The sequence below is a fragment of the Anabrus simplex genome, chromosome 4 (assembly GCF_040414725.1).
Source record: "Anabrus simplex isolate iqAnaSimp1 chromosome 4, ASM4041472v1, whole genome shotgun sequence".
In the NCBI taxonomy this organism is placed as follows: Eukaryota; Metazoa; Arthropoda; class Insecta; order Orthoptera; family Tettigoniidae; genus Anabrus; species Anabrus simplex.
Genome location: NC_090268.1, coordinates 48,112,524 through 48,127,441, shown reverse-complemented (window position 1 = coordinate 48,127,441; position 14,918 = coordinate 48,112,524). Strand labels below are relative to the sequence as shown.

The 14,918-nt window shown below is 38.6% G+C and overlaps 1 protein-coding gene across 4 annotated transcripts in view; it reads right to left on the bottom strand.

Annotated features, from left to right (window-relative positions):
- The window catches only part of LOC136871607 (cysteine desulfurase), a 145,209-nt gene that overhangs the window by 96,060 nt on the left and 34,231 nt on the right, over positions 1-14,918 (bottom strand). For all 4 annotated transcript variants that reach the window (XM_067145059.2, XM_067145060.2, XM_067145061.2 and 1 more), the window contains exon 6: positions 12,703-12,837. In XM_067145059.2, the coding sequence (XP_067001160.2) occupies positions 12,703-12,837 (135 nt within the window). The remainder of the gene's footprint in view (positions 1-12,702; positions 12,838-14,918) is intronic.

Below are 14,918 nucleotides of genomic sequence, written 5' to 3'. Positions count from 1 at the left end.
TTATGACAGGGATGTCACTCGCCCGGTCGCCAGCGCTGCGAGCTTGTCTCCCGCCATTTACCATCAGATTTCATTGCTACAGCATATTTATTTCCACATATTCACTTTCGGTACAGCGTCTTTGTAATTCTTTTTCCTTTTATCATACATACACACAAAGATTATTTTGAAAGAGAATTACAAGTGTTTCGTCGAAAGAAGTCTTCATATCGCACACAAAATACAATGTTTACTTCTGCTCTGATTGGCTGGTTCTGAAACTTAACGTAAAATTAACCGCAAGAGCTTGGAGTTTGCAATCTCTTAATTTTACGGACTCGCAGTTAAATTTACGTCGGCACATTGTGAATGGTTCCATCAGATGACATGGCCACAAACTTCTAAGTTAACAGTAATTTTAAGTTTACATTACGTTACGTTTGCATTGTGAATGAGGCTTAACAGATTTTTTTCCAAAGGTGTTAACAGAGGTATGTTTCTTGTTTCACTATCGTATGTACCGTATCCAGTCTTCTAAAAAGTTACTATAATAGGGGTTATAATTAAAGTGATGCCGCAAAATAGAGTTTGTTTGTATATTTTTAAATACTGTTAAAAATAATGTGTTAAGTATAAGCCCATAGATACATATGATTCAATTATGTGCTATACATGCTCAACAACGGTATTCTCTATATCTCGAAATTTTTATAACTCTAAATATAGCTCCCGAGATGATTCGAGGTATCAAAGTTCCACTGTAATTTAGGACTATTTCATTTCCTTTAAATTTAACTTTATTTATATAAAGATTATATATGCATAGAAATTATAACACATTGTGACACTTGGCTAATAATTACAACAGTCTGGATCTGGAAAATTATTTGAGAAAATTCACTTGGCATGGTTGTTGGAACAATGAGACAGATGGTCCTGTTTTCCAAACACCAAACGTTTTGCAAGCGTAGTCACCTAAACCGAAGCTCAGCCTCTAAACTTCGTTTTCATTTGTGTGAGAGCAGAAAAGGTACACTCACACAGGTATATTATCATGAAAGGCATTAAACGCAGTATTGCCTTTCTAGGAATTATAAATACACAAGTTGGCATGGAAAGACAAGGAAAGGAAGATGTTGTAGGGCCCTATGGATATGGAAATGTGAATCTAGAAGGAAAATTGTTGGTGGACTTTTGCAAGAGGAACCAAATGATTGTTGGAAACACCTGAATTAGGAAGAAGAACAGTTAAAATATTACAAGGCATGGTTGGGGAGACAGACGAACAAAGACCACGATTGATTATATAATCATCGAGAAAGAACACCAGAAGAACCTTTTAGATGTTACAGCCATGCCTGAAGAAGCTTTTGGTGGAGATCATAGAGTGGTGATAGGAAAATTGAAAGTGGGAAAGATTTAAAAAAAAAAAAATGAAGAAGAGAGAAAAAAATTAAAGTATGGAAGTTGAAGGAGAAAAGCATACAGGAATTTTAAAGGGAAATAATACCCTTGGTAACCAGAACGGAGATGGGGAATGTTGACGATGAATGGAAAAGATTTAAAGAAGCACTGGTTGAATGTACAGAAAAGGTATGTGGTAGAACACCGGGAAATGTGAAAGACAAAGAGACACATTGGTGGAATGATAGGGTAAAGATTAAAGTGAAGGAAAAGAAAATGGCATGGAAAGCATCTAAGACTGAAGAAAGTAGAAGAAAATATGTGGAGGCAAAGAATATAGCCAAGAAAGTAGTGGAGGAAGAAAGAGAGGAAAAACTGGGCCTTATTCACACAAAAATTTGAAATATAATATGCAGGGCAGCAGCAAGAAATTATTGTATGGTATCTTAAGAAAGAAAAAGAGAGATCTTTTTTTTTTTTTGCTTTACAACTCACTGACACAGATAGGTCTTATGGCGACGATGGGATAGGAAAGGCCTGGGAGTGGGAAGGAAGCGGCCGTGGCCTTAATTAAGGTACAGCCCCAGCATTTGCCTGGTGTGAAAATGGGAAACCACAGAAAACCATCTTCAGGGCTGCTGACAGTGGGATTCGAACCCACTATCTCCCGGATGCAAGCTCACAGCCGCGCGCTCCTAACCGCAAGGCCAACTCACCCGGTGAGAGATCAAGTAACCACCAGATTTGTGAAGGATGAAGCTGGCATAATATTAACAAAGCTAGAAGAAATAAGAAATAGATGTAGAGAGTATTTTCAGAAGTTGCTAAACAGGAGAACTAATGACACTCATTCAATGGACCACCAGGAAAGGTTTTTTTTTTTTTTTTTTTTTTTTACGTTGCACCGACACAGATAGGTTTTACAGCGACGATGGGACAGGAAAGGTCTAGGAATGGGAAGGAAACGGTTGTGGCCTTAATTAATTAAGGTGCCTGGTGTGAAAATGGGAAATCACAGAAAACCATCTTCAGGGCTGCCGACAGCGGGGTTCGAACCCACTATCTCCCGGATGCGAGCTCACAGCTGCGCGCTCCTAACCACACGGCCAACTCGCCTGGTGAAAGGCATTTAGTTGATGAAGAAATGGATAAAGAAATTATTAATGAAATTTAAATGGTAGTAAGAAAGATGAAGAATGGAAAAACTGCTGAAATAGACGAAATTTCATTGGAAATGATAAAGGCAGCTGGAGCTGTAGGTCTGCAGTGGACATATCGAGTTCTCAGGATTGTCTGGAAGAATAAGGAGGTCCCTGAGGATTGGGAAAAAAGGAATAATCATCCCAATTTTCAAGAAAGGTGATAAGAAAGTATTGAAGAAAAACAGGGGAATTACTCTGATATCCCATGTAGCTAAATGGGGAGGATACTGGAAAGTAGGATAAGGTTGAGGGTTGAAAATCAGATACAGGAAAATCAGTTTAGTTTCAGAAGTGGAAGGTCAACAATAGAGCCCATTTTCATTATGAGGCAACTAATGGAAAAGCAATGGGAGTATGGGAATGATATGGTGATGACATTCATTGACATTGAAAAGGCATATGACAGTGTCCCCAGGACTAAAGTTTGGGACAGTCTGGTGCAAAAAGGAATTGGACAGAGATTAATAAAAATTATCCTGGCATTATACAAGGAATGTTGTAGTTGCGTGCAAACACAAGATGGCAGGACAAGTTGGTTCAAAATCACTAGTGGGCTGAGACAGGGAAGTGTTCTATCGCCAATCCTGTTTACAGTAGTAATGGATAACATCATGAGAACAGCAAAAGCAGCATATGGAGGAAGAGAAATGAACATGTTGCTATTCGCAGATGATATTGTGATTTGGGGAGAAGAGGACATGAATGTTCAAGAACAGTTGGATGTGGTGAATGGGAAGATCAAAGAATGTGGATTGAAAATAAGTGTAGAAAAGAGAAACTCTTGTTATGACTAGAGGGGAGAAAGAAGGAAAAGGTCAGATTAGACTTGCAGGCAAGCCCCTGGAAGTAGTGGAGACGTTCAAATACCTGGAGAGTGAATTAATAAGTTTGCGGCCGATGACGACACACGTGTCACATTCCGCGCCAAATATTAAAGCTATTTTTTCCGCCAATATGTATGTAAACAAACAGACCTTTTATCTGTGCATTGTTAAGGTGTTATTTAATATATGCGCCATCCGGGCATCAGATCAATTGTTAGTTACAATCTCTGTAGCCATTACAAATTGGCATACATTTCCGCGATGTCAAGAGGGAACAGTGAACTTTCAGAACATTCTCACCGGAAGAAACCCCGTCTTAGCGGGATAAACAGGCGATTTGCAATAGTCTGGAAGCTCTCCTGAACGCTATTGACAGTGACAGCATTGATAGTGATGACAGTGATAAAAGTGACTGTAGCCACCTGAGTGACAATTTTAATCACGGATGTGTGTGTCGAGTGTCTACTCCCAATTCTCACATTACAGAAGATGAGGAAGACGTAAGTAATATCTCATCTCCAAATCTCCCGCCAAATAACATGGGCAATATTTCAGGGGTCATTTCTTGGAGTTCAGATTCGTGCTCAATGAAACAAATAACCTTTATTGGTCGGCCGGGAATGAAGGTTCCACTGCCAAGTGACACGAAACCTATTGATTATTTTCGCTTGCTTGCAGATGGCAACTTGCTGAATAACATTGTAACTTGATGTAATGCATTTGCAGAGAGTTATTTTTTATTTTTTTATTTTTCTGCTAGGGGCTTTACGTCGCGCCGACACAGATAGGTCTTATGGCGATGATGGGATAGGAAAGGCCTAGGAGTTGGAAGGAAGCGGCCATGGCCTTAATTAAGGTACAGCCCCAGCATTTGCCTGGTGTGAAAATGGGAAACCACGGAAAACCATTTTCAGGGCTGCCGATAGTGGGATTCGAACCTACTATCTCCCGGATGCAAGCTCACAGCCGCGCGCCTCTACGCGCACGGCCAACTCGCCCGGTGAGAGTTATTTTTGCGAGGAAATGTCACTGAAAAGTAGCACACTGCACCCGACAAACTAGGGGAAGACCAACAGCTACGGGTGGAGGAGTTTTCCCCTAGAAGGTTTGATGAGACCCTTGTGTAGGAAATGACACATAAATTCATCAGCTGCTGCCTTGCAGTGAGGTAAGGGACTGCTAAAGGCTAAGGGAGAATACCCCTGACAGAAAATCCCCAGCAGTGTTAGGCTTAACAAGTCAACTGAAGGATTATATCGATTGCTTTCAACTATAAAACGAGCCTCGGAACGCAAAAATACCGGATAGACACATCTTCTCAAACATCTGCAACGTATGATGACCGTAAGGCTGATGTTCAAGTACGATGTTCTGAGAAGAAGCCCGAAAGAAAGAGTCCTAAACACAGAATTGGAACAAATATCCTGACCCTGACTGGCAGAAGCGAGGAGCTGATAGATATGATGGAAAGGAGGAACCTCTGTATTCTTGGCCTGAGTGAGGCAAAGTGGAAGGGAAGAGGAACAAAAAAGCTAAGAAAAGGATACAAACTACATTGGAATGGAAATAAAACAGAAGCCAAAAATGGTGTAGGTTTTATATTAAGAGAGGACATTGATGTCATCAGTGAGGTAATATATGTTAATGAAAGAATTATTAAGTTGAACATCTCGCTTAACAAAAGTGTGCTGACAGTAGTCCAGGTGTATGCCCCACAGACTGGCTGTAACGAAGAGGAAAAAGAACAATTCCGAACTGATTTAGAAGCAGCTATAGAACGAGAGGAAAATATCATAGTAATGGGAGATCTAAATGCTCAAGTTGGATCAGACAGGCTTGGATATGAAAATGTACTAGGTCCACATGGTTATGGAGACAGGAACCCAGAAGGAGAAAGTCTTCTAGATCTATGTGCAAAGAATGGCTTGAGAATAAACAACAATTGGTTTCAGAAGCAGCTAAGTCATAAACTAACAAGATACAGTTGGAATGGAGATACTAAAACTCTGATAGATTATTTTATATCAGACAATGAAGCAGGAAAGACCATATGTGATGTCAGAGTTATACCAAGTGAAAGCCTGGACAGTGACCACAGACTTCTCCTCGCAACAATAAAGTACATTGAAATTTATAGACCTCAGAAATACAGGAAACCAAAAATCAAGACATGGGAGCTAAAGAAGGCAGAGAAACAAGTTGAATACACAAAAAACGTGAGCAATAAATTACCATCAGATGCATTACAAGAAGGCAACATCGAGTGGACTAGATTCAAAGAAAGCATTGTCGAAGCTGCAGTAGAAGTTTGTGGTAAAACTAATAGCAAAACGAAGGCAAAAGAAACTCCTTGGTGGAAAGATCGGGTGAATATTGCTGTGAAAGCGAAAAATGAAACCAGGAAAGCCAGAGACAAAGAAATGCAAAAAGGAAGTCAAAGGAATGAATCTAGAGAAAATGATCTACAGCAGAAATACAGAGATCAGAAGCTACGAGTAAAGAAAATTGTGGCCGAAGAAAAACAGAAAGCTTGGACTGATTTCACAGATAAACAACAGTACTGGGAAAGACTCCAATGATGTAACCACACAGGTCAGTTTAAGCTGCAATGATGAGCCTGACCAAGAGAGCCCGTCAACATGGAAGGAAGTATAGACGGCCCTTAATAGTATGCCCAAAGAAAGATCAACAGGATTTGATGAAGTCAGTGCAGATATGATCAAAGCAACTGGTGCAATAGGAATACAGTGGCTTCATATAGTAATTAATGCAATATGGAAGGATAGGAAAGTCCCAGATGATTGGAAAAAGGGAATAATAATACCTCTCTTCAAAAAAGGAAGCCGGAAGAAATGTAGCAATTATAGAGGGATCACTTTATTGTCTCATGGTTTGAAAATATTTGAGAAAATACTTGAAAAAAAGGCTAAGGAAAATAATAGAACCACAACTACAGGAAGAACAATATTGATTCAGAGAACACCGATCAATTACCGATCTCATATTTGCACTTAGAATACTGGGAGAAGGGCAAAGACTTAACACTAGTGTTTTTAGATCTCGAAAAAACATTTGATAGTGTTCCAAGGAAGACTATATGGGAATGCTTAAGGAAGGAAAATGTACCCAAAGGGCTTATCCAGAAAGTTTAAATGCTTTACGAAGACTGCTGCAGTTGCGTACAGATAGGAAACGGTAATTCTGATTGGTTCCAAACCACTAAAGGAGTGCAGCAAGGCAGTACCCTTTCACCCTTACTTTTTATCACCGTCATGGATGAAGTCATGAAAGAAATTAAGCATTTGCAGATGATGTAGTAATTTGGGGATATACAGAGAGGTTGAACACCTGGAATGAACATTTGTAAGCACACGGATTAACAATAAATAAATCGAAAACTGTTACTATGTCTGTCAACAGACAGAAGAAGAAAGGAAAAATAATGCTGGAAGGTACACAGCTGAAAACAATAGACCAATATAAATATCTTGGGTGCATCATTTCAAGTGATAATAGAATACAGCATGAGATTAACAACCGCATTCAAAAATCAGCTCAGTTTTACCATCAAGTTCGGTACCTCCTCTGGAACGAACAAGTTTCCTTCAGATCAAAGCAGATTCTATTCCAATCATACTTCACCCCCATAATAACATATGGCCTAGAAACCAGCACAACAACCCAACAAGTGGATAGCAAACTACAAGCCGCAGAAATGAAGTTCCTACAAACTATGGTACAGAAGACAAAAAGGGACAGGGTAAGGAATGAAAGAATAAGGGAGGAAGCTGGTGCGTACCCATCCCTGAATGAAAAAGTGACAAGGGCCCATTTGAAATGGTTTGGCCATGTCAAACGAATGGACGATAGAAGGACAACAAAACAATGGCTACACACAGTCGTGGCCGGAAAACGACCAGTAGGAAGACCTAGGAAGAGATGGCTGGACCAAGGGAAAGAGGACATAGGAACAAGAGGAGTCAGCTGGGATGTCATCTTGAGAGAAGAGTGGTACATGGACAGACAGAAGTGGAGAGAGCTCGTAAACCACACCCAGGCAACTGGAGTGGAAAACTGATGATGATGATGATGTTGATGGAGTAATGTAAGTATACAGTGTTCACACAGCAACAATAAGATTCTACTGCACAGTATTTTTGTGTGAAATGTTCAAAACCTTATTTTTCTGCTGTAAAGAAGTTCTACAATCGAACAAAACATTATTTTCTTCGTTCCACTTCATTACCAGCCATGACGCACATGCTGCGTCAAACGGCACCGAAGGCGAAAAGTGCATTGGTAGTGCTGCTAACACAGCGCGTGCGTCATGGCTCGTATGCACATAAATAATATTGAAATAATTAAAATAATAATCTAAAATACATAAGGACACAGAAATGAACTCCTTTAAACAAAAAAAGTATTACGGTACCACGGTAATGGTTGCCGATAGCCGAGCGGCCGCGAACGTGTTAATGGAGAATGCTCGACTGGATGCTGAAATTAGTAAGAGGATTCAAGCTGGAAGCGGCTTCTATCATAGTGTAAGAAACATGTTATGGGACAAAGATGTGCCAATGGAAGCAAAGGAAACTATGTATAAGGTGTATTACGTACCAGTAATAACTTATGGAGCAGAAACTTGCACAATGACAAAGGAGGATGAGAGTCGAATACAGGCAGCCGAAAATGAGGTTCTTGAGGAGTATGATACAGAAGAATAAAAGAGACAAAATAAGGAATGAGAAAATCCGGGAAGAAATATTGAGTGGAAAAAATGATTGGTAGAATAGGGAAGAGCCGATTAAGGTGGTTTGGGCACATAAAGCGAATGAGTGATGAAAGAATGCCAAAAAAGGTAATGGAAATGCAAATGCAAGGAAGGAGAGGCCATGGACGACGACGATCGAGATGGAAGGACACAATCCAACGCAGTATTAGAGAAAGAAACCTAGACTGGGACACAGGAAAGACCAAAGAAAGTGGAGAGGAACCATATTTGCCCCTACCCAGCTACAGCTGGATAATGGGAAATGATGATGATGATGAGGTGATGTCACAGACCCAAAAGTTCATCAGGGACATGGAATTGTGGCACAAGGTCTTCGCAAGATACTGCCAAACTTGTACCATTTATCGGCCAAGAACTGCATGTTATTTATTTAATTTTTTAGCCAATATAGGACTACTTTAGTCAGGTTGATGGAGGTTTTTCTTCTTTTTGTCAGCCCAATACTGTTTCATCCTTTCTGACTGTAATTTTCTTTCAGCTTCTGGAATCACTCTTCCCATTCTCTGCTTGTTGATTTTTGTCTGTAGTCTAGTGTGTTTATCTTTCAATATCTTGAATGTATTTGTTTTGTATTTTAAATCTTCTATTGTAATATGTAAATCTCTCATGTCTTCTTGAAGTTCTGTGATCCATCTAATATTATTCTTACTCTTCCATAATTTTTCTATTATTTTTCTACTGATTCTATTTTCTGGTAACTGCATTAGATGCACCAAGAATGATATTTGTTCCTTTTTCATTGTGCTAGTCATAGGTTCTATTTCTTTATAAACTGTTTCATTGGAAGCTAGTCTCCAGACTCCGTTTACTTGGTAATTTTTATTTAAACAGGTTCTCATTCTCTTCCTTTCTAACTTGAGTACTCTATCTATTGCAACTGTGTTTGTTGTTTTGAATAATGTTTCCCATGCATATGTAATTTGTGGCCGGGTGACTGTTTTGTAGTGTTTCATTTTGGTTGCTATTGAGAGATACTTTTTATTATATGTATTCTTGGTAACATGCTGTGCTGTGACTAGTTTATCTATTCTATCTACTTGTAGTGTTTCATTTTGGTTGCTACTGAGAGATACTTTTTATTATACGTATTCTTGGTAACATGCTGTGCTGTGACCAGTTTATCTATTCTATTTTGCCATCCTGGTTTCTCTTTCATGTTATATGTGATTAATTCACCTAAATATTTACATGTTTCTACAATTTTTATTTCTTGCTCTCCCAGCTTAATTTTGTTTGCAAGCAGAAGTTGAGTTAGCATAATTTCTGATTTTTTTCAAACTACATTTTCAAACCATTATTTTGAGCTATTTCCGGTCAAGATTTTATTTGTTGCTTTGTTTCCTGAATATCACTGGCCAGAAGAGCTAGGTAATCAGCAAATCTTAGACAGTTCAAATGCATTTTATATCCTTCTGGGTTCCAATTTTTATATTTTCCAAGTTGTTTTTGTACCATTCCCTCATAACGTACTCTAGTGCACAGTTAAAAAAAAGAGGTGACAATCCGTCACCCTGTCTTAAATGAATTGTTACTAAGAATGGTTCAGAAAGTTCTCCTCTGAACTTAATTTTAGAAATTGTGTTAGAGTAAGTTCAATCAATCTGATTAGGTTTGGATGAACTCCGAAATGTCTTAAAATTTTTAATAATGATGGTCTGTGGATGGAGTCATAAGCTTTCTTGAAATCTATAAACATTACTGAAAGGTGCTTGTTTTGTTTCTGTAATATGCCATGATTAGCTTCAAAGTTATTATTTGTTCAGAGCAGCTTCTCCAAGGTCTGAAGCCCCCCGCCCCTGGTATTCACCTAACTCTTGTCCATTGTTCCAGAAAATTTTCTGATATCCATATGTTTTGTAATATTATACGGAGGAGCGTATTTCCACATTTCTACAAATCCTGGTCTTCTCCAAATGCTTTGTAGTTCTTCATTTCCTTGAGCACAGATTGAACTTCTTTTGCTGTAGGTGGGTTTATATTTTCTGGTTTGGTTTTTATCGGGGTATGTGTATCAATTAATAAGAGATTTTCAGGTTCATCACTGTTCAAAAGCTTGTTAAATGCTTCCGCCATAATTTCTGCATTTTCCTTATTGTTATAAGCTATTTTTCCGTCTTTATTTTTCAACAAGAACTGTATGTAAGTTATACAACACTGTAGACATAGTCCCTAAATTTAGAATAATGTTCTATGAATTTTGCGTGTACAATAAAATTTCGCTCTTAAAACACTTACAACTTACATTATTATTGTGGGCCCCTTGGATTGGGGTCGCGGACTACAGCTTGGGAATGGCTGCTCCAGAGTATCAGTTGAGTCTTCTTTGGCAAAAGGGCCTTCTACAGTATATGTTCCTCAATACTTCACTTTCAGCCTGCACGCTTGCTAGGTAACAGTGTCACATTTTGTATGCCTAATTTCAGATGATTCCCAGCCATAAGACATTTATGTCAAAATCTTTGTCTAACTTAAGCATGTAGGAAGAACTTAGGAAGCTAAATAAAGATTGAGGAATGTGGGGGAAGTACTGTAGTGATAGTGGCGACACCGACGACGACACAACAAGAACTGCCCTATCGGGTGATGTATAAGTAGCTCAGGGAGTGGGTATTTGTGTTCCTAAAAATAAATAATATAAATAATAATGTTACTAACTTTAGATCCCACCAACTGCTTTTAAGGTTTTCAGAGATGCCGAGGTGCCAGAATTTAGTCTCGCAGGAGTTCTTTTATGTGCCCATAAATCTACCGACACAAGGCTGACGTATTTGAGCCCCTTCAAATACCACCCGACTGAGCCAAGATCAAACCTGCCAAGTTGGGGTCAGACGGCCAGCACCTCCAACATCTGAGCCACAAAACACCACACTACCAAACAACAGAAACAAGCAACAGTAAATACATCCCTTCACACTGAAAGGCATTCGACTGCAAAACATCTTAAACAACACATAGTGCAGATCCCAAGTAATTGGAAAAATGCAAAGAAGAGGACTATATATAAAAACATGCACGTACTTCAAATAATATGCTTTGAAAATGGGTCATTGCCTTGGGTAACATGTCTGGAACCAACAGCAGGACGAGTCTCTTCATTTCAAAAATCTTAGATGTTTTGGCTAGGACTCCTACTCTGAACATTTTTACTATGCTGTCAAGTGAGAACACAGAAAAATTAGATTCATTCATCCCTTCGCAACACAAGTACCAAGTGCAATCTATCGTTGAGTTTTAATTCATTCTGTCAATTAAACACAAATTACATCTCCAGAGACCTTTACATGCCAACATTTTACGACATGGAGTGCCAAACAGACTCCTTTCTGTCCTCCAAAAATCAAACTACTGTACCTCTGTTGGGTTTGAACCCATGATCTTGGAATTTGTAGCCTGACACTCTACCAATGACCTGCACAGGCAACTACAGATTCCATTAGTTTCATCAACTGTCAACAAACATTGTATATTTGACATAGTTGCTGAAAAGTACAAGTGGTCTTCACATCAAATCAAGCACTTCAGAATGGAAGATTAAAGTTTGAATATCCTACTGAGCAACAAGTACAGGGTCACTCTTATAAACCCAGATCGAGCGCACGGTGGCTGTACTCTGCGCTACAGCAGTTGCCTCAGCCCAACTTACGTCGCGCGTGGTTGCCCTGCTTTAAGCATTTATACACTCTTATATTACTTACGTCGCGCGTGGTTGCCCTGCTTTAAGCATTTATACACTCTTATATTACATCTTACCTTATAAAAGATGCTGGAAGTATCATCCTTCATAATGAGGGACTTCATAAACACCATTAGGATTTCCTGCACACGAATACTGAAGAGTTATGACTGTTCACACAACCATTAAGATGAAACCTGGCCTCATCCGAAAAGAACACAAGCTGTGGGTCGAATAAACGATCATTCAATTATGCAAGATACCACTCACAATATCTCACTCTTATGGCTGGATCAGCAGGTTTTAAACAATGGGCCCGTGTAAACCTGTACAATTTGACGTGTAACAGCTTTGTAGCTCTGTATAAAGAAGAAACTAAAACTCCTACTTATGCTAATTTTGTCTTATTTGGTGACCGTTCAAGATCTGCACCAATGTCATCTAGCTTTTCCTCTGTTAAAACTGTTGTTCATTGTGTGCGCATGTTTTTTATTGAGCACAGAGCCAGTAGTTTCAAATTTATTTACAATTCTGTGAATCTGTGCTCATGAAAGTGGCACTTCACCAGGAAATTGCTGAACAAATGCATCATATACCCGGCGAGCCGACTCGTACTTAAAATAACTTTTACATATAAAATACGGTATTGCAATGATAACTGTCTCACCATGTTAACAGCTGAGATTCAGACTGGCTATTGATGTTAGGTCAAGAACTATGCGCGCGCTTCCCATCCAGCTGCTTAGGTCTCCGAGAGTAAACATACCTCTGGACAGCCTGGGCTTATAAGAGAGACCCTGTACACACTGATTACCAAATAAAACTTACCTTTGGGCCCATAAATTTTATGTCCACTCAATGACATTAAGTCAATATTCAGCTCATTTACATCTAAAGGAACCTTTCCAAGTGCCTGGGCAGCATCAGTGTGGAAAAATATCTTCTTGGACCTACACAGTGCTCCTGTAACCAAAGACAAATTAATAAATGAATGGTGAAATGTCAGACATACCAAATATCGGAACCATTCATTCCAAAAGCTTATAGCACCACTCTACGTCCATGAAAAGTTAACCATCAATGGCATAGCATGCAATTGTACAGTGACATGCCAAAAGATACGAGATGCCTAATAACGAGTTAGTAATGGAAATCAATAAACAAGTGACAAATCTATATACATATATAAAATAAGAGTTTTGTCTGCACATTGCTCAGAATTTAAAAAGAATGGTATTTCTGTATCGTCTGTGTCCACAGTAACAAGGAAATGCACTTTTTAATTTTTCATCATGTGTCTGTATGTATGTATGTATGAAAATCGGTATGTAAAGTCAGGGAATGATGCACTACAATCTAGACCATAAATAATTTTATTCACGTTGAGTGAAATGGTAGTTTACGGGAAGGCCTAAAATTTAATTCTCAAATATTCATGTTATTAAAGGCCCTGTCTATAACTACTACATAACTAAAGTTTTATAGAATTAAATTTCTGATCATTTATGTCTTATACATTTTTACCATACCGGCTACGATAACAGAGGTATTAGTGAATTTCGATTTTTATAGTTAAGTCTATATCAATGCCGAACCAAGAGAAAATGTTGAACAGAATTATGAAAATCGGTATGTAATGTCTGGGAATAAAGTGCTACAGTCTAGAATATACATAATTTTTATTCACACTGGATGAAATGGTAGTTTAGGGGAAGGTGCATAATTTTTGTAAATACCTATGTTATTGGTCCTTTTGAAAAGTATTACATACCGTAACAAAAGTTACAGAGAATAAGTTCCAAAAATGTACCCCTTATACAGTTTTACTGTACAGACTATGATAACAGAATAATGAATTTATACTTTTGTTACTTAGTCCATGTCAATAATAATAATAATAATAATAATAATAATAATAATATTGGCTTTACGTCCCACTAACTAATATTTCGGTTTCCGGAGACACTGAGGTACCGGAATTTGGTCCCGCAGGAGTAAATCTACCAACATGAGGCTGACATATTTGAGCACCTTCAAATACCATCGGACTGAGCCAGGATCGAACCAGCCAAGTTAGGGTCAGAAGGCCAGCGCTCTACCGTCTGAGACAAACAGCCCGGCTAGTCCATATCAACGCCAAGCATTTTTAACATGGAAATATTGTTTAATCGTGTTAACTGGCAATGGTTTTCGTAATGATTCTCTTAAGGTGTAAAACTGCGTCGTCACCGGTCCATATCAACAAGGAAAAATGTGAAGATGATTATACAAAATTAGGAGAAAATAGTAAAGGAACAATCAGTTGATGAATGAGATAAGAGGGATTCATGAAAGAAGGAAGGACTGCCTTTACATTAGATGCTCTAATATCCCAGAGTCAGAAGAAAACTAAATGTGAAGGCCTACAATATCGAAAGCTTATACAACTGATCAACAATAACATTGTATTCACCAATGTTGTGATGTGATTTCTCTTTTCTGCTGGCATCTCTCATAAATGGGAATACTGCTGCATCCCGAATAAAACAGCATGCCTGAATAATGGCTAGGGAGTTAGATAACTTTGCAGGTTCTATACGATTGTCCCATCAACGACAGGTACTGTAGCTAGTCAAGTAATACAGTAGAACCTCGATAATTCGAAATCTGTTAATTCAAAATCTCGCCTAATTCAAAGCAGCTCTCGTTCCCGGAAACATGAGGTACGGTTTTGCATGTTATTTAAATTGCTTAATTCGAAACATGGATAATTCATCATTCGAGGAATAATGTTGGTCCCGTTACCGAAATTCAGACTTTTAATTTGAAACTGCCTTTAGATTTTGAAAAAAATAGTATTTTACAGAGTAATTTAAATTCAAAATTTTTTGTCATGAGAGAACGTGTCTTCCGGAACGTGCAGGGGTAACTTTCCGCACTTTCACCCACTTCGGCGTATCTATAGCGTGCTTCATATCTGCTAAGTTTGAATGGAATCATAATTATTTTGTATTCAGCATTTTAAGGAACACCACAATATCACATAGCAGGCAGTGTGCGGAGAG